This window comes from Mus caroli, chromosome 7 (genome assembly GCF_900094665.2).
Source record: "Mus caroli chromosome 7, CAROLI_EIJ_v1.1, whole genome shotgun sequence".
NCBI classification, from domain to species: Eukaryota; Metazoa; Chordata; class Mammalia; order Rodentia; family Muridae; genus Mus; species Mus caroli.
Window position 1 is genome coordinate 133,736,697 of NC_034576.1, and position 20,391 is coordinate 133,757,087.

The window sequence follows — 20,391 nt, forward strand, 5'->3', positions numbered from 1 at the left end:
TAGCCCTGGCTGTCACTCAGTAGACCAGGCCGGCCTCGAACTCAGAAATCCACCTGCCTCTGCCTCCCAAGTGCTGGGATTAAAGGCATGCACCACCACTGCCCGGCAAGGTCATTTTTCCATTTTTCTTTCTTTCTTTCTTTCTTTCTTTCTTTCTTTCTTTCTTTCTTTCTTTCTTTCTTTCTTTTTTTAATGTACCTTGAAAGTTAAGTAGTTTAAAACTAGAGACAGCTTCCTACTTCATGCAACAATTTCAAAATAAAAGGGATTGTCTCAAAAAGATGGGACAGAGAAAAAGAAGTTGTATCTGAGGATTAATTAGAAACTTTCAGTAACATTTTGCATGTCAGTATGCTACTATATTGTTTGTTAAGCACTGCTTTTCTTTCACAGAACCAAAACAACCTTTCCATTCTCGTATTTTTTTAGAGGATTCTAGAAACAGAAAGTGCAGCAAATTGAGCCTGCAACCCCCATGATAATGCAGAGGAAGGTGGGAGAGGGAGGACAGCCACAATGCTAAGTCCTATGATGCACATTCCTAAGAGATTCTGGCTGATCGTTAAAGATTGGAAATATTTGTGTCCTGCTCTGTTCACCCTTCCAGGTGTGGTACTCTTCTAAAACAAGGGGTAGTTTGACTGAGTGTGTACTCCCAGAGCTGCTTACGAGGCCTGGCATTCAGGTGCTTGAAAACTGTGGAGAGATGAAATGATAAAAATGAGATCACTAGAACTCAAGGGAAATGAGTCTCTAGTTCACAAATTGACAACCCAGCAAAATAAAAGCAAATAGTGCCTTTGACTAGAAATTATCCTTCAGTATGACTAGTCTGGATTAATTCCAGGGGTATGTGCACGGCCAGAAAGAAAATATTAATTTATATCTATAGTAGTTATTAACCAAAATGAAATTTTGTGTCTGAGAGATAGAGGAGAAGGATGTCACAAGAGCTAGATAAAAATATCTTTTCTGCCTCCTAGTCTGTGGATGTTCAGGCAAGCAGCTCCAGAGAGACTACAACTCCCAGCATGCAGCGTACAATTGTGGGCGGGCGTGAACGCCTTTATGGCCTGAGCATACTTGGGAGTTGTAGTTTTCCTTCTGCAGCTCCAGAGACGTAACCTCGGCGTGGTGGTACTAAGAGACCCGGTGAACGGAAAAAAAAAAACCAAAAAACGCGGCTTCCCTTTGAGCCGGAACAAGATGACTGCGGAAAATGAGGCAGGCAGTAAATCAGACCAATCAGCTGCCGAGATCGAGCCGTTGGCGTTCAAAATAAGCCAATGATAGGCCTGCTCCGGAGCTTCCTCTCCGCCTCCTCCGCTTTGCCTGCGAGTGCTCGGAGGGAAGCGGATCGGTAGTGGCCGGTGCAGAAACGTTGCTAAGGCGGACACGAGGTAGAGGTTCGGGTGAGGGCGGGCGGAGTGGGATCTGTGGTTCGTGGCCGGCGCATCGATGCACAGAGGGGTCCGGTCGAGTTCCATTGTGTTTTATATGGGGATCTGCGGGCAAGGAAGGAGGCCAGGCCGGGTGGAGCTCGGCGGAAGCGGGATGGCGGCCGGCCTGGATCAAGGGGGACTCGCGCAGGCGCAGGCCGTGGCCGGCCTCTGTTGCTCGGGTTAGGAACTCAGACTTAGCGTTTTGTTCTACAGATGACCGGTTCGAACGAATTCAAGCTGAACCAGCCACCCGAGGATGGCATCTCCTCGGTTAAGTTCAGCCCCAACACATCCCAGTTCCTCCTGGTCTCCTCCTGGGATACGTCTGTGCGCCTCTACGATGTGCCCGCCAATTCCATGAGGCTCAAGTACCAGCACACTGGTGCTGTCCTGGACTGCGCCTTCTACGTAGGTGGATTCAGTTTCTGCTCCTGTCCTCTTACTACTGAGATGTCCTAGGCGTTGCCTGTAGCATCTCAGACACGGTTCGAGAATTCTGATAGTTCATAACTACTACCCGGGAATTCTTCCCTTTAGCCTGGCATCAAGCCTACTGCAATGGTTTGTTCTTATTTCTTCTCTCATGGTAATTTCAATCTCCATTTGTAAATTCAGACTTGAGTAAACTTTCTGGACATAGATAATTGTTTGAAGTTAGCAGCAAGACTGATTTAGCTATCCTTTGAAAAGTAATGTTGTCTAATTTAGCCTTAACTCCTGGTGTCTGCCTTGTATTTGCTTCCTTGGGGCGATCATTCACTTGCATTTTTGTTTGCTTAGTTTCTGTCACACTGGACATAACACTTGGCTGTAGAAATAGCAGTGTTGAAAATGCTTGCTAAAGCTTTGTAACTTTGAAATGGCTCCAAATGTAAGAGTGGGGTGGGAGGATGTGGTGGGCACAACTTTAATCCTTGAGGCAGGAAGAGCTCTTGAGTTTTGAGGCCAACCAGGGCTACATAGTATCTCAAAAAAAAAAAAAAAAAAAGTAAGAAAGAAAAAAAATTAAACCCAAATTTTGCTTTGTAGGATCCAACGCATGCCTGGAGTGGTGGATTAGATCATCAACTGAAAATGCATGATTTGAACACTGATCAAGGTATTAATATAGCTACACTTTACCAGTTTTTCTTTACTAGTGTGTTTGTGTAGAAATGCTTATTTAGGAAGAGTAGGTGTTTTCAATACTTATGTGAAGGTGGAACACGGCTTTGATAATAGACTTTTAAAATTGGATTATGTTACCACAAATGGAACCTGAATTTTGCAGTAAAGCCCCTTCTGAGCACTGTCTTAAGTGTCTAGGGGAAACATCACTTAAGCGTTTGACTGTCACTGTTAGAAGTCTTAAGCAGAGGACTGGACTCAGGGTCCGATTTGTCAGGATTTCTTTGGACAGTTTGATATTTTAGGGTAGTCTTTTCACAGGCTAAAAAAAAAAAAAAAAGTACATTTTAAAAATGGAGCACGGTAGCCCCGTCATATTTATCTTAGTGATGCCTTTGCATTCTTAGCAGGAGAATGTATTTCAGTTGGCTGTGTAAAAACATATCACTGTGGCAGGATTTGGAATGGAACTCAAGACGTGCAAAGCGCTCTGAACTTTGTTTGCCTGCCCTGTATTGGATGTAGGTATACTGGAAAGCGATGGTGGGGGTGTAGACATGTGGCTACCTAGAGGCCAGCTTGAGCAATGTGAGTGGACTGAGAAGCACATCTGAGCTAGGTGTGATGCTGTTCCTGGAATCCCAGCACTTGGAAAGGGGAGGTGGGAGGATAAGAAATTCAAGGCCAGCCTCAGCTACATAGATAGAGGCCAGCCTAGACCACCTAAGACTCTGTTTCCAGGAGAAAAGGAATGGCTTTTCATTGGAAGAGGCCTCTGTCCAAAAGTGACCTTTTGTGTGTAATATGCACATGCGAGGAGAGCACTCTGCCTGAGTTATATTCCTGGTCCTGGTCCTCATCCTTTTTTTTTTTTTTTTTTGTCTATCACATGGGCTTTGGCACACAGTAGATATTTAGTGGATGTTTACTGAATGAACAAATGAGATACTGTGAAAGTTGAAATTAACAGGAAGGAAATTATGTAGCAGAAATTGGACCCTACCATGAGAAGCAAGTGAATTAATTGAAAGATTCCCCTCAGCCTTCAAATCCTGTAACCATTTCATACTAGCATTGACTTAATGGGAAGATAAGTGTTGTCAGGGTGCAGGAAGCCAGAGATCTCCACTCTTAGCTCACTCACCAAGTATTTCTGGGGCGCCTACAGTGTACCAAGCATGCACTAGATACAAGCAAAGGTGCAGTGCTAATCAGTTTTCTTACAAAACCTAGGATCAAGTTAACTGTACACCATCCTCATACAGTTCACTGTGCTGCTTTCCTGCTAGTGAATGACCAAACCTGGCCAGTGTGAAGTCAATTAGAGAGGAATGGGTAACGTTGTAGTCGTGGAGAGATTGCTCTGCATGCAGACATCTCTGTGGAGTGACCGAGATGAATTCATTTCAGCTGACAGCCCTGTGGGTTCACTTGAGGTATCCTATGAGAGAGTAAAGCTAGCTGTGTTGTTTTTCTCTTTTCTTTGCAATAGAAAATCTTGTTGGAACTCACGATGCCCCTATCAGATGTGTTGAATACTGTCCAGAAGTGAACGTGATGGTAACTGGAAGTTGGGATCAGACAGTTAAACTATGGGACCCCAGAACTCCGTGTAATGCTGGGACCTTCTCCCAGCCGGAAAAGGTAGGGTTTTATCTGCACCAGGGGTGTGGTGGTTGGCAAGTGTGCTGTTGAATAGGTTACGAATCGTTTTTGAGAAACCTAACTGTATAGAAATGCTTTAATGCGAAGGGAGTTAACTTTTACATTTTGGTCATCTTTTTCTGTCAGTTATTAAACTTGGGCTGGAGAGCAAGAGCTCAAATTCCTCTTCAGTCTGTTGTTAGTGCTTTGGGTCTGAGAGGTAACTCACTACCTTTTCATAGAAGCCATTAACAGAGGCTTACTGTCTTAAGTTTGGTCTGACACCCCAAACCAGAAGATAGGGTGGAACATGACTCATTTTCGGCTGTGACTCAAGGTTCCATTTGAATTGACAGTTGAGAATGAAAAGGGAATCATTTCGGCTTTAGAGAGAGAGCTGTGTTCTCTGACTTACTGCTGTGTGTGCATTTAAATGCTGACAGATGTAGTTTGAAGGTTTGTAGTAAATGGAGCTTTTAAACACCTTTGAATCTAAATTTCCTTTCCCACAGACAGCACCATAGTTGGGTCTTACCTTTTATCAGCCCAGCTTGACAGCCTCTACCTTTGAATTATAAAACCATTTATGTCTATGATGCCTGTGTTTTTGTTAAGAATTTCATGCGTGAGTACGCTGTATTTACATCGTCCCCTTCTGACTTCCTCCGCTCACTCAGGTGCCTGGCCTCTCCCTTAGGATTGTTTTATACACATGCACACATGTGAATACACACAAGCTACTGACACCATTTGGTGGTGTTGTTTATACATGTGTTTGTGGCTGACCACTCAGGATTGGAAAACCTCCTAGGGGTCTTGTCCCTGGAGAAAACGGAATCTGCCTCCTGTGAGTGGAGCTTTTAAAACCGACTTGGGTGTATTCTCACTTCTCAGTCTGTTCATAAACACAATTAGGCTGTGTCCTCCCCAGACTTTTATTGGGTAGTAGTTAATTTAAAAGATGGATTGTTTTAGCAGTTTCAAGTATTCTTCACTTGAGTCCATTCCCTAGTGTAAATACACTGGTGGGCCCTGCCAGCCGTCGTTACACACAGCAGTGAATCCAAAGAGCCATTCTTTTTTTTGTCCCATCACAGTCGACTCTACTCCTGGCAAGACCTTTGTTCAGAATAAAATAATTGCATTGTTTCTAGTTTTGATTTATGGTTGTATGTAACATGTTAAGAACTGTGATAAATTGCTGACAGACTATCATATAATGGACAGCCACACTGAAGCAAGCTGCTTACTGGTTCAGCGAAGTTCATTATGTCGCTTTTTTTTAATACTTTCTTTGATAAATGTATATACCCAGTCAGTAGTATGACAGTGGTTTCCCTTGATTTATGATCAGTGCGAATAGAAAGCAGTTTTAGAAGCTTGTGTGTCACCTGTATAAAGATTTAAGGTAAAATTCTGGATGCAGTCGTGCCACTATAAATTGATCTTTTTCTGGTTTATTTTTTAAGTTTAGTACTTCATAAAATTTAAATTAATTTTCTTTTTTCTTTGCCTTTTTGGAAGACATTGACCTTCAGAATAAACATAAAGTATTCATATTTACATATGCAATCATTTAATATTTCAAATTTTATAATTATTTTTCCCTCAGTTGATTTAGTTGTTGAAATTTAAAGTGGCTACTGTTTGCATGTTGTGACCTGGCCTGCTTTCTTTGCCTGGTGGTCTGAAGTTAACCTGTGGGTGATTATCAGCTATGTGGCTTAGATATTGAGGGTGAAAATGAAGCCTTGCCATATCTTGGGTCCTCTACATAATAGCAATCCTGCTGAGTTGAAAGTGAACAGTAACATCAGTTGTAGACTTCAAGTCTAGATTTTTAAAGAATGACTCTCCTTAGGAAGATGTTGTGTGCTTTTTCATGAATTAGCCCCCTCTGCCATCTGCATAGCATCTGATTTGCAAGGAAGTCCACACATTGCTTGCAGGAAATTTATGATTTCTTATAAAGGAATTTTTTTTTTTTTTTTTTTTTTTTGTGGAAACTTAAATATGGCAGAAAAGACATTATGAGAGGGAAAATGGATACTTTCAGGGAATAAAATGCTTTTTAGTCTTTAGTTTGTTTTTTTTTTTTTTTTTCATTTCCCAAAATTGAGCTTCCTTTTGGAACGTGGAACCTGATGTCAGAGCCTAAGCATGGCTTTGTGGCTTTGCAAGCCTTGAGACAGCCCGCTGGTGAGGGTCTCTTGATTCTTCCCGGGAAACAGCTGGGAAAGGCCAAGAGTTTGAGAGCTGCCAAATGAAATCTTTGAAAAGCTAGCCTGGTCATAGAAAAAAAATGAAAATGATTCTTTTACAAAAAGCCAGAAGTTCTCTGAAAGGTGTTTTGACTTTATTGACCTGTTTCAAGTGGGTTTAATAACTTTTATCCTAAATGAAGCAAGACATTTTGGGGAAAATGTTCTAATTGAGATTATTTCATCATTAGAAGGTCTGCAAGCCTAGTTGAGTTATATTTTCTACTTAGTGAAGTTTATCTGAGTCACTTCACTAAATGTCTAAAGTTGACACCTGATCTGATTTTATTTTTATGGTTTTAGGATTAGATAGACTTTAGGAGCAAATGTCATTTTCAGGAAGTAGATGATGATCAAGTTTTGATGTTTCCTAAAAGGTCTACACCCTGTCCGTGTCTGGGGACAGGCTGATTGTGGGCACGGCGGGCCGCCGAGTGCTGGTGTGGGACCTGAGGAACATGGGCTATGTGCAGCAGCGTAGGGAGTCCAGCCTGAAGTACCAGACTCGCTGCATCCGAGCCTTCCCGAACAAGCAGGTACCCACCCCTCGTCGCTCCTCCCCTCTCCTCTTCACTGTACTCCTCCTCACCCCCCCCCCCACTCACCCCCACTTGCCTGGAATTTCAAAGTAGTGATGACTTTTAGGTCTGCTTTCTGTAATCTTTTAAAACTGTATGTGTTCTTTATACTCCTTTCAAGACAACTGTAAATTGTGGGAATAAGTTCCACATTTTAGGGAAGATGTTGGTGTTCCAGAGTCAAGTGTTTTCAATAGGTCTTACTGCTGATTTTGGTATAGGATATTTAATGAATATGCAGTTTCAGAGTTCAAACATACTTCAGTTTCCAATCAGAGCTTAAATTTGGGAATTGAGGTTTATGGAATTTGCTTTTTGTAATACTAGCAGTTGTTTCTCTCATGTAACAACAGAGCTTTGATTTTCTTTTTCTTTTTAAAATCTTTTTTAAAATAGCAATATTTAGATCAGGCTGTGTCTTATATGATATACTGAGTGAGTCTCCTTCTAGCATCTCTAAAGATTAGTAAGCCTGCATTCATTAGCAGTCCTTCACACTGTAAGGAGAGGTGAGTCCTGGTGGCGTACTCTTATACGCCTAGCACTTAGGAGTCTGAAGCAGGAAGATTTTGAGTTCAAGGCCATCGTAGGCTGTAAAGTGAGACACTGTCCCAAAATTTGCCAGGGCAGGTGGTTGTGAGGTAAGCTGCTGGGGGGGGGGGGGGGGATGGCGGGGCGTTAAGAGGAAAAGTTCACTTAAGGCAGTAGATGATTTGAATGAGGGCTGGCCTTTAGCTGCTGTGAATATGAAGGAGGGACTCAGTGCTCAGTCCTTCATCTCACTGTGAGCCTCGTGTGCTGATCCTGGAAGACATGGAGTTGTGCTTAATGAAACCGGGAGGTTTAGATGTGATTAAAACATGCTTGCGTTACAAAAAATGTTTTTGTATCTTTATTTACCTTTTTCTATAGGTTTATCTTTGCTTTTATAATGTATGCTTAAAATTATATTTTATTAAAAAAAAAAAGTGGAAACACTCAGTAGGCAGAAATGCTTGCTGCCAGGCCTGATGCCCTGAGTTCTAGCCTTGGGACCCATATGGTGGAAGGAGAGAACCAATTCCTTCAAGTAATCTTCTAACCTACACACGCGCGCACACACACACACACACACACACACACACACACACACAAGCGCGTGCACACAAATATGTTAAAAATGGATTTTATTGAATTCATTTTCTATAAGCAGTTTTGGAGAATAACTTTTTTTTTAAACATTTTGACCAAAATGTAAAGATATAAAAAAGCATAAATTTCATATTTGTTGCATTATCGTTTTACATGTTGTTATTTGAAGAGAAGATGAAGCACTCTTGATGGTTCCTCACAGTCTGCTTTAGGCAAGCCTGATTCACTGTAGCAAAAGCAAGAGGTTGGCCAGCTGGACTGGAACGAGGTGAGGGGAGGCACACTGTTGAGAGATAAAGACAGAGAGGAGGTTTTAACTGACGGAACAGATTGGATTCCCCTTCGGAGACAGAGGATACTAAAATTTACAATTTTTTGTTTAGATCTGACAAAACAAGTCATTTTTTGTAGCAGTGTGTTAGGTACGGATAGTGTGGAGAGAGCAATCAGGGCTTGCACCTTACCTTACACAGCAGGTAAGGTGCCTTTAGCTGCTGATGCTCTTAGCTATTTATAGAGGCATCGTGCCTGTCAGTACAGCCCAGGCCTTTTAAACCTGGATGAACTTTCATTTTTGAAATAGTCGTCTTTATGGGTTGAATTGGGGACCTCATGTGCTCTCTGGAAGGCAGGTTGTGCCACTTTGGGCCTCTGCTCTCTTGGCAGGGTTATGTGTTGAGCTCCATTGAAGGCCGAGTGGCTGTGGAATACTTGGACCCAAGCCCTGAGGTTCAGAAGAAGAAGTACGCCTTCAAGTGCCACAGGCTAAAGGAGAACAACATTGAGCAGATTTACCCAGTCAACGCCATCTCCTTTCACAACATCCACAACACGTTTGCCACAGGTGAAGTGGGACACACAGGCCTGAGCTCAGTATTAAGACTGTGTACTGTTTATGCTCAGGCAGAATCCCGAGAGATTGTTGTTTGCTTGGACAGCACGATGACTCCGAAACAAAGCCATTTTAACTGTTTGCATCCCTTGCAGGTGGTTCAGATGGATTCGTCAATATTTGGGACCCATTTAACAAGAAGCGCCTGTGCCAGTTCCATCGGTACCCCACCAGCATCGCTTCCCTTGCCTTCAGTAATGACGGAACTACGCTTGCAATAGCATCGTCATATATGTATGAGATGGATGACACCGAGCATCCTGAAGATGGTATCTTCATTCGCCAAGTGACAGACGCAGAAACAAAGCCCAAGTGAGTAGGCTTCACCTGGATTGAAGCCTTTTCTTGCATTCAACCCAGGACTTATGAATTTTTCTAAATTCATGAATAGCATTGTTGATGCCTGCTCGATATTACAGCTGACTGTAGGGTTGGAGTTGATTTTATCTTGTTCTCCCAAGCTTTCAATATCCGCAGGTTGATAGACGTCTGATGGATGAAACTGTGCCCAGTTGTTTGTAGAGAAGAATGTCAAGCCCTCGTGCTCCTTGAATAGGCTCTATTATTTGAACCTGTGGACTTACTGCTACCTCATTGCTTTAAAATTAAGTTGAGGAATTCAAGAATAATTTAGTAAATTATATTTAAGATATTTAAACTGCCAAAAAATTCTTCCTTCTCCAGCGATTGTTTCTGTAGTATTTACACAAGTGATGGCCTCTGGGTCACACTGGAAACCCAGAGTAATATGGCCTCGCCTAGCATAGCAAATTTCCTTCCTTTTGACATGTTCAGGAGGTGGAGGTGTAGGCTCTGGGTTCTAAGGATTGTCTGCAAGGGCCCATCTCCATGTTTTGGCAGCAGCAGGACAAAGCCTTTTACCCCGTAACCTCTCCTGGGCTGAGAATGCAGACGCTTGGGCCTAGATTACACCGTGCAGTACCTACCCCAGTGACTTGTCCTGTCCCTTACTCTGTTCTCAGGCCCTACAGGGAAATCCTGGGGGAATAGTTTCCGGATAAATAAAATGTATGGGACTTCTGTAATTTTCTGAAGTCCCCTTGCTAAATTGGTTGGGCCTCTGTAGGATCAGAGCATTTAACAAGGAGAAATGTGTGTGCTTTTACAATGTGTAGAGTTTTAGATTGTGGAGCCTGTGGGAAAAGCCTGCACTTGCATTTGATATATTTGATCATTTTTGTCCTCGCCATTTTAATCTTTTTTTTTTGAACTTGTTCTTGACAAGATTTCATGTTTGTAAATGCCATGTTGATCATGCTGATGATGATAAAACAATTGGTTCTTCCCAGAGGTGGATTCATAACTATTACTAAAGAAACCAGGAAAATACTAATTTTGATTAAAAAAAAAAAAAGAACCTGAAAATAATGGAAAAGAGGTTTTTATTTATTTATTTTAAATGAAAAGTTAAGTGCACAAGCTGGTTTGATGGTTTGCTTACATTAAAGGTATTTGGGCAAATCAGACTTGAGAGCAGTGGCTGCACTTTTGAGAATCAGTTTTGACCTTGGGTTTTGTTTATGCTGTGGAAATAAGTGATTGTAAATAGCAGTTCTATAAATCCCTTTGTGTTCTCTCTGTCCTTAAATGGTGGAGGAGAAGGCTCTGGGGCCACTGCTTTCTTTGCTGGTGATAGTTGGTAATGCGAAAGCTGCTTCAGACTGCCTCATGAGGAGGTTAATCTACAATTAAACAATATTTCCTCTCGGCTGTCCATTATTTTCTGAAGCAGATGGTTCATCATTTCCTGGGCTGCTAAACAAAGCGAGGTTAAGGTTAGACTCGCGGGAATCAGCTAGTTTTCAATCTTATTAGACTGCAGAAGGAAAACTAATAAGAAAAGCTCCTAACATCATCTTGTGACTGTAAACAATTATTTATTAGCAAACAATTGATCCCAGAAGGGCAAATTGTTTGAGTCAGTAATGAGCTGAGAAAAGACAGAGCGTATCTGTGCATTTGGGAAAGTCATTGTAACGTAATTGCAGTGCATTTAGACAGGCATCTATCTGGACCTGTTTCTATCTCTAAATGAATTTTTGGAAACATTAATGAGGTTTACATATTTCTCTGACATTTATATAGTTCTCATGCCCATTGCAGTTGCCCAGCCGCTGGTGATTAAAGGTTAAGAAGAAAAAATTATAGTGAGAATGAGATTCATTTAGATGTAATGTCTTGGAGCAGAACACGAACTTAGCTTGGCCTGTTTCAAGTAGTTCCAGTGTTTCTGTTGTCATGCTTGTTATTTTTAATGTGTATTATTTGTAAATGTGTATCTCTGAAAAGGACATGGACCTTTATGAAGTTTATTTTACCCAAAAAAAAAAAAAATCTTTCGTTACGGAGAGAAGTCTTATTTTTATTTTGTAAGATTTTCAGTGAGAAATTAATGTGCCATCTACATGCATCCTTGAACTGTGTTTTCTTCATTGCAGGTCCACGTAATCTGGGGAAAGCAGTTTCTCTGGAAAACACGCGCTTTCCCTGAGGCCTGCTTGCAGCCATTGGACACTTGGTCTAGTGTGTGGATTTCTATGTCTTGTGTCGTAACAGAATTGTCTCTGTGTCCTGTGATTGTTTTGGGTAGGGACGCTTTGTATCCTTGTACAGTAGTCTGACGATTCTCCTCCCCTAAGCCAGTTTTGTTTGTGTTTGCTATCTAAAACTGTTCTATTTTTCTGCTGTCTAATAAATAAATCAGAGATTTGGAACTTTTAAAAGTTGGGTGTTTGTAAACATTTTGGTAATTAGTGTCATTTATTGCATAACAAGGCTTCTCTTAGGCAAAGTACTCGTTGTCAGAGGACATTAGAGGTGACGTTTGACTAAATGTACCTTGCCTTACTTATTATATCTGCGCTTGTACCAGGGGGTCAGCCCTGGGTAAAGGCATCCACTTGACTTCTTTCAGCCATTTTTTGCTCCTGTTTCTTTGGAGGCTCAGTGAGGCCCGGGAGCCAGCTCTGCGGCTTCTCAGGATGGGCACAGACTGGCAGCATCTGCATGGCTGCTAGCAGTGCCAGTGCTGAAGAGCTCATGCTTCCCTGGGCTGACGCTACCATCCTCTGCAGACAGAGCCAAAGGGCAGGCCCCTCTGGACTTAGCCATCAGCTGCTACGTCAGCGTGAAGCCCTCGGGACGATAAATGGTGTACCAGCCAGGAGCTACTGGTGGGATCGGTCTTGTGGTGTAGTCTTATGCTTTTTAAAGTCATAACCACTTGAGCATAAATTTCAAACATTGTATAACTTAAAAAGAGAATGGGCCATTGTTAAAGGTGATCAAATTAAAGCCGTGTTATGGACTTGTGTTTGAAGTGGTATAGAGAGCTGCTGATGGTTCCGTTTGGCTGTCCCTCTGTCCCTAAATGTGTCTCCTGCCCCCTGTGTGCCACCTGTGCAGCTCACCCTCCCAGTTTGCCTGTTTATTAAAGTTAGCTTTGCTGCCAGTTTTCCAGGTGTGTTACCTTGGCATTCTCTTTTTTTTTTTTTCCCCTTTTGAGGTTTCTTTATTTTATGTGTTTGGGTGCTTTGTACACCAACAGTGTGCACAGACAAAGCCAGAAGAGGGCATCAAATCCCCTGAAACTGGAGCTAGAGACCCACGTAGGTGCTGGGAATTGAATTCTGGGTCCTCTGGAAGAGCAGCTAGTGATCCTAACCTCTCAGCCATCTCTCCAACCCAACAGTGACATTTTAATGGCTTGTCTTAACCATATTATAAATGTTTCATCACTCTGCTGACTGCTTCTACTTTCGGTGTCTTTTGGCTGAATGTTACATATCCAGCCCTTTCCCTAAATCTCTGACCTCTTGGAGTGATGACTTTCTTGTTTTAGCAGAGGCCAAGTCAGCATACTAGTATGACAGACAAGTTTGGTCAAATTTGCCCTTTCTGTATGTGGGACGTCTGGGTGTGTTTGTGTTTGTGTGTGTGTGTGCATGTGTGTGCATGTGTGTGCATGTGCGTGCCCCCTAAATTTAGTTCTGTGTGTGCATGTGTGTGCATGTGCGTGCCCCCTAAATTTAGTTCTGTGTGTGTGTGTGTGCATGTGCGTGCCCCCTAAATTCTCTGTGTGTGTGTGTGCATGTGTGTGCATGTGCGTGCCCCCTAAATTTAGTTCTGGTTAGAATGTCTTTATGTTATTTAACAGTAAATACATTGTCACTTGTAATTTTCAGATGCCTTGCAAAATTAACAAAAACAAAAGTGACACTTGTAGTATCCCTTTGAGTCGCATAGAGTTTCCCATTCTCAGCCTGTCAGTCACGGAAGGGATGCTTCCAGAGTCTTCAGCTGTCGGGAGAGCTGGGCAGGACTGCCCTTCACTTGGAATCCTAGTAATAGATGAGATAAATGTGTGGTACTGAGCCCCACTACAGAAATGGGAAGGTGTTTTCTGGTCATCCCGTCCCCTGGGAAATAAGGCTTTCATTTAAGGACAGGCTGGACTGCTTGAGGGCCTAGACCAAAGGTGTATGCCACCATTCCCTGCTTAAAGGCCTTTTGAAAAAGCCATATGGAAACCTACTTCAGTGTCATAAAATACACATAGATTTTTCATACAGTTTTCAACTTGGTACCCCCAAGTTGCTTTGATGTACAAACATAGCCACTTGGCCTCTGTTTATACCTTAGCAGAACTTTCACTGTTGGCAGGAGCTGGGTTGCTTGTTGCACTGTAAAATCCAAATCTCCATCTATCCTTTCTGGATTGTTCTTTCAGGTTTCTATATAAACTTTGCAAGGTCTGATTCAAGGTATTCTCTTCTGTGATGCTCTCTCTCTTTATTACAGCTCACAACAAAGTTTCTTTTTCTCAAAATATGTAATGGAGCGTTTCCTGCTTCTCTGCCTTTGGTACAGACAAAACATCCAAACACAAAATAAAAATTAAAAAAAAAAATCTCGAAAAGAAAATGCCTGGGAAGTTAGAGGTGTCGAGGAACTTTTTAGAGATCACATTTATGTGTGTGAGTGGGTTCCATGGCACCCGGGATGCCAGAGGACAACTTGTGGAGGTTAGTTCTTCCACCACAGGAGTTCCTGGGAGTGAACTCAGGTTGTCCAGCTTGGCTCAGCCATCTTTACTTAGAGCCCCCTCTCTGGGCTTTACCATTGCTGAGTGATGGAGGCAGTCCCACTAAAGTGTAACTTCAGATACAGTTCTGGAAACGTTGACACTAAGGTATGTTGGTTGTGACCTTTGGCTTTGTTCAGTCAGTATTGTAGAACCGATGGCTCTTAGTGTTTGGTATGACGTCACAGCTCCAGAGTCATATCTGTTTCCAGGACAGGTAGTGTGAGTCTGGGAGTTGAGCTTGACTGACCTTAGCACCCAGTTCCTAGCCAGTGTAATTATTCAGTCGGAGTCTCTCCATCTGTATTGTGAAGGAAACCCCGAGCTTGCCGTTTATCAGAATGTGCTAGCCACAGTCTGAATGCAAATCCCCTTTATCTGGGTAGAAGTTCAACCTAGGCTGGGAGTGTGGCTCAGTGATATGGTGCTCACCTACTGTGTGCTAGGTTCATCTCCAGCGCAGAGAGGGGGTGGGAATGGGGGGGATCAGATTTAATTGGTCAACTGACTTATTTTAATTATTTTATATAACTTGAGGTGGTTCTCAAGTAATTATTGGATCTCTAGTTATTAAGGATACTTGTGTATTTTAAAAACACGAACTGGGGCTGGAGAGATGGCTCAGCGATTAAGAGCGCTGACTGTTCTTCCAGAGGTCCTGAGTTCAATTTCCAGGACCAACATGGCAGCTCATAACTAACTGTGACTCCAGCTCCAGCCGATCTGATATTCTTTTTTTTTTAAAGATTTATTTATTTATTATATGTAAGTACACTGTAGCTGTCTTCAGACACTCCAGAAGAGGGCCCCAGATTTCGTTACGGATGGTTGTGAGCCACCATGTGGTTGCTGGGATTTGAACTCTGGACCTTCGGAAGAGCAGTCGGGTGCTCTTACCCGTTGAGCCATCTCACCAGCCCCCTGATATTCTTATATAGACAGACATGCAGGCAAATCACTAAGTACATTAAAATAAGAATAAATCATTAAAAAACTATGAACTAAAGTAGCAATAAAAGTCCCAGATCACGTTCGTAAGCCATCATCTGGCTCTGAAACATTGTCTGAAGAGGCTGTCCACAGGAAGTTGTGTCTTTTCTCATCCGTCTCCATTCACTTCCTTTCTTTCTTTTTTTGTTTGTTTGTTTGTTTTTGTTTTGTTGAGATAGGGTTTCTCTGTGTAGCCCTGGCTGTCCTGGAACTCACTGTAGACCAGGCTGGCCTTGAACTCAGAAATCCTCCTGCCTCTGCCTCTCCAGTCACTTCTTTTCTCAAGGTCAGACATGCAGGCAAAACACTAATTACATAAAAATAAGAATAAACCATTAAAAACTAACCCATGAACTAAAGTAGCAGTAAAAGTCCCAGATCACATTTGTAAGCCATCCAAGTTGCTTTGATGTACAAACATATCCACTTGGCCTCTGTTTATACCTTTTCATCCTCTGGCTCTGAAAGTGTCTGAAGAGGCCGTCCACAGGAAGTTGTATCTTTTCTCATCCGTCTTCATCACTTCTTTTCTCAAGGACCGCACCTCTAACACGTGTGCTCCTGCTCACAGACCCACGCGCACACAGTAGGGATTTTGAGCTTTCGGTTTGCGTATATGCTAGAGGTTTTTGTTTCGAATGAACTCACCCCCACCCAGTGTCAGGCTTTGTTAACCTGACGTGGTAAAAGGAGCTGCAGCAAGGTTATGTGGTGGTGTGGCTGAGCCAAGTGCCCCTTTCTCAGGAAACCAGTCCCATTACAACGAATGGCAGCTGTCTGACTTGGTTCTTTCACAGGTGAAAACTTCATACCCTAACCAAGGTTCTTGCTCCCCAGGAAAATGTGCACATGTGCTAATACTCCCAGTAATTGGTGGCCTTTTAAAAATGGCACATCTGTGCTGTCATTGGGAAAGACAGCACAACTCTCGTTTGATGGTGCTCTCTTTTGACTCTCCACCTTAGCCTCTGAAGTGTCTCAGGGCACCCCATCTTTGACTTGGGGAAGTACTGACTTAAGCTATTTGGGGTAGTTAGAGAGGTTTCCTTTCAGAGTGGCACCTGGCTACATTGCTTTGGAACGAGCGCTAAGAGAAATGAAAGCTGCTGCTTCCAGTGGCCACAAATACCAATTGGGGCATTGAGTACAAAGGCACTTTCCCCTTGATCAGTGACTTGCTCAAACAGTGCTTTCATTTTCCAACGATGCCCACAGAACTTGGCCTGGGGTTGTTGTAGGGCACTGGCTTTTTAGTTTTGTGTGCTGATGTGGGAAAGAAAAATCTGAAGGTGGAAAAACAGACTAATTTAAAGAGGTCTGTAGTTGGGAAATCCTGACATGGGTTGGTCTCTTCATTTAATATAATTTGGTCTTCAGAACTTATTTTGAATGAAAAGCAATTGATGGCGTTTTGTTGCTTTGTTTTTCTTGGCTACACCCCTGGCTAACAGCACGGCTTCCTAAATTACCTGCCTTGATAAAGGAAAAGGAACTGCTTTATTGACCTTCCGTGTGCCATTTATCAGACTTAAGTGACCGACGGTTCCTCCTGTGGTTTATTTCATTAACTAATTTCTCAAGAAATATTTGTTCACCTCTGACCAGTTCTGTGCAGTTAACACAAAACCGAAGAAGCAGTACAAATCATACCTACTGGTTTGCCTGGCCAATGTTATAATGGAGTTCCTCCATCCCGTTTATAGGACTCTGTTACAGGCTATTGCAGTAATTTAAGACCCTGTACCTTAGACTCTTGACCTTGTTATAACATCACTTTATAATTCTCAAAAACTTGGCTCCTGAATATTTCCTTAGCACCAGCCATGTATTCTTAAAGAGCCCAATTTGTTTTCCGTGTTATGTTAGAGTATCTCCTCTGCTAAGACCCAACATTCTCAGAGTTGCTTGACCAAAACCTTCCGTTCTGACCATGGCATGCAGTTCCTGACGGTTTCCACTTGGAGGAATAGCCTAGTTTGGAACCATGGCAATGTACAGCTTCATCAAGCTGAGTGAGGAAGCAGCTGTCTCTCTGGTTGATATTAGTTCATTGAGAACGCTGCTGTTAGGGGGAAGCAGGGCTTTCCAGGAGACCCCAGCATAAAGGTAATTCTGGAAACAGAGGACAGGCATATCAACAACTAGCTTCTCAGCATGCCCGCTGCTGCTACTCACTGGTTGGTCTTTGGCCTCCCCAGTAACTATAGTCTAGAGGAGCATTGCTCTTGCAGAGCTTATACCTGGCGTCTTGGCAATCTGCTCATTATTTGTTTGTGTGTTTTCTGAGATTATAATGTAATTCCACCATTTCTCCCCTTCCCTTTGATTCCTGTAACCCTTTGTATGATTCCATCCTCTGCTCTCTTTCATGTTCACTGCTTGTTTTTCTTCAATTGTCATCGATATGTGTATTCCTAAATCTATGAACACAGCCTGCTCAGCCCATGTGGCGGTACTTGGATGTGTGTATGTTTTCAGGGCCGCACATTTGGTACTGGATAAGCAGTTGGCGAGCTCTTCCCTGGGGAAGACTCATCTGCTCTCAGCTTCCCTTGGCTGCCTGCAGTTCTTGGTGCAGGGCAGAGGCTTCGTTGACTTTCCACTTTTCACAGTAGCACTGGTCAGATCTCTTTAGGAAGCCATGTTTCTGAGAGAAGGAGAATGATCTTATTTTTGTTAGCTATCCAGAAATAGGGAACTGAAATCAGTTTTAAATGAGTCACCCAACTGAGGAACCTGCCGAACCTGCTGACCCAGGGCTATCCCAACTCCTAGGACATTCTATGTAACTCCAGAAGACCTCATCTCATGCTGAATGCTGAGGACCTCAGAAAACATGCAGCCCATGGATAGCAAATTCCAAGACAGCCATGGCTATATAGTGAAAGCCCATCTCAAACTAACCAAAGTAAAAGAGGAGGAAGAGAAGGAGTGGGAGGATGGAGATGAAAAACAAGAAGAGGAGGAGGAAGAAGAAGAGAAGGAAGAGGAAGAAGAAGAGGAAGAAGGAAAAAAAGAAAAAGAAGAGGAAGAGGCAGAAGAGGAAGAATAAGAGGAGGAAGAAGAGGAAGAAGAAGACATGGATTCATGACCATTCTTCTAGTCCAACGTTGGCAATGACTTGCTGGAAAAGAATATTAGGGGTCTTCCACACGGGCTGTGGTGACAGTTGTGCTGTTAAGGGTCTTCTCTAGGCTCCTGGCTCCTGGTGATTTGGGTATACAGCTAGCCTTGCCCCCTCAGTTCCTCTATCTTTGTTTTCCATTAACAAACAATAAAAGGAATCTGCAAAAGTTGGCTGGTAGTTTTTGCAATGGAGGCTTGAGACACAACTGTGCCCTTTGTTCTGAGTGGTGGTGGGTATCCACGGATGAAAACACTGTTCTGTGTGCCCACAAAGTCTGGGTTGGGTTTGGTCTGCCGTGTGTGTGTGTGTGTGTGTGTGTGTGTGTGTGTGTGCACCATAAGGGAACTGGGCCTTTTGAAAGCACAGTGACAGCCCATTTAAAAACTTCCAGTACGGGGGCTGGAGAGTTGGCTCAGGGGTTAAGAGCTCTTGTTTTTACAGCCCTGGTTCGATTCCTAGTACTCATGTGACAGCTTAACAAATGTCCAGTTTTAGGGTGTCTGACACCCTCTTGTGACCTCTGTGGGGACTAGGTGTACATGTGGTACACAGACAGACATGTAGGCAAAACACTTAACCACACATAAATATTTAAAGGATAAAAATGTGGGGTTGGAGAGGTGGCTCAGTGGTTAAGGTCCTGAGTTCAATACCCAGCAACCACATGGTGGCTCACATCCATCTGTAATGAGATCCAATGCCCTCTTCTGGTGTGTCTGAAAAAAAGCAACAGTATACTCATATACATAAAGTAAAAAAGTCTTTAAAAAAAAGAATAAAAATGTATATGAATCTATTATATTTAAGTTAGTATATGGAAATTATTTAAAAACTATTTTTAAAAAAGCTTACAGTTCATTGAATTCCTAAAATGTTGAGAATGGATTCTACCAGACTCTATCAGACCCGGGATGCTCTCCCGGGCTCATGGGATACTCTCCCACTCATAGGCCCCACTCAGGTTCAGGGGAATGCAGAGTTGTTGTTGTTGTTATTTGTTAAACACTGTAACAAGATAGCTGTTTGGGTGTTATATACATATTGTAAGCCTGGTAAGTTCAAAGGTAGGAAAGATGTTGAAGTGATGCTGTTAGCTTATTCTTGAAGCAAAATTTACCCCGATAGACGCTTCATGGAAGACGGTAAATGGTGTTAGCAGCCCTGGGCCCCTCAGAAGGGTTATCGTGTGGAAGACTGTGTGAGGGTCCTGAGTTACCCTCTGACCACATTTCAGCCAAGGCTTGACATCCTCAGTAGCTTAAATTATTTAGCATCTTTCTGAGATTACATTTTTTATTCCTAATTATATGACAAAGATATATACCATGAAATATTTATCACATAATTACGATTAAAATGTGCAGTCTCCCCAAAGATGTGAATAATCACCTTTAAGTATTCTATATTTAATTAAAGGAATCCAATGGACTGCTGGGTCAACCTGGTTCAGCATCCTGTATGGTCCCAGGTTAGACTTAGCTAGAAGGGGAACATGGCATGGAATGGGGGTGAGGGGGCTGAAGGGAAGCAGGAAGCTTTATGAAGGGCTTCTCCACAGCCAGGTGTACTGAAGGATGGCTGCTGGGTACTTTTTGGGTTCCTTCAGTCCTTGTTCCTCTGCTTTGATACCAGAGGCCTATTGCCATACGCTCTGCTTCAGGCCCATAGGATGTTAACCAAGCATCTCCCTTGAGCCCCTTGACAGTCTCTGAGTCGCTAGGGTGAGAGGACTGACTACCCGAGGACTGTGCCCTTTCTTCCAGCGTGCTTTTGGACTTTTGTCCCCGTTCCCTCCCCTCCACTAAGCTCCAATAGCACAACTGTACCAGGTCACACGAGTGTGAACCATGACACAGACAGGAGCAAGCAAACTAGAGGCAAGCATGCCTTTTGCAGAATGGTGTCCATTCCAAGCCATTGGTTCTAAAGTTGGGAAGGGTAAGAATCTGGAGGTGGTTGGAGGTGCTAAAGCCTCTGCAGGTTGCGATCTCTAGGACTTAGTGAGTGACCTTTCAGAACCACAGCTCACCAGAGTTTCCATCAGGAGATGGCTCAGTGGTTAAGAGCACTGACTGCTCTTCTGAAGGTCCTGAGTTCAAATCCCAGCAACCACAT

The 20,391-nt window shown here is 42.9% G+C and overlaps 1 protein-coding gene across 1 annotated transcript; it reads left to right on the plus strand.

Annotated features, from left to right (window-relative positions):
- Positions 1-1,297: 1,297 nt before the first annotated feature.
- Positions 1,298-12,527, plus strand: Bub3 (BUB3 mitotic checkpoint protein). The gene is made up of 8 exons (XM_021166750.2): positions 1,298-1,400; positions 1,656-1,850; positions 2,472-2,541; positions 4,042-4,193; positions 6,832-6,990; positions 8,830-9,007; positions 9,151-9,367; positions 11,515-12,527. The coding sequence occupies exons 2-8, from the start codon at positions 1,656-1,658 to the stop codon at positions 11,522-11,524; spliced, it is 981 nt and encodes a 326-aa protein (XP_021022409.1). The 5' UTR covers positions 1,298-1,400; the 3' UTR covers positions 11,525-12,527.
- The last annotated feature ends 7,864 nt before the right edge of the window (positions 12,528-20,391 follow it).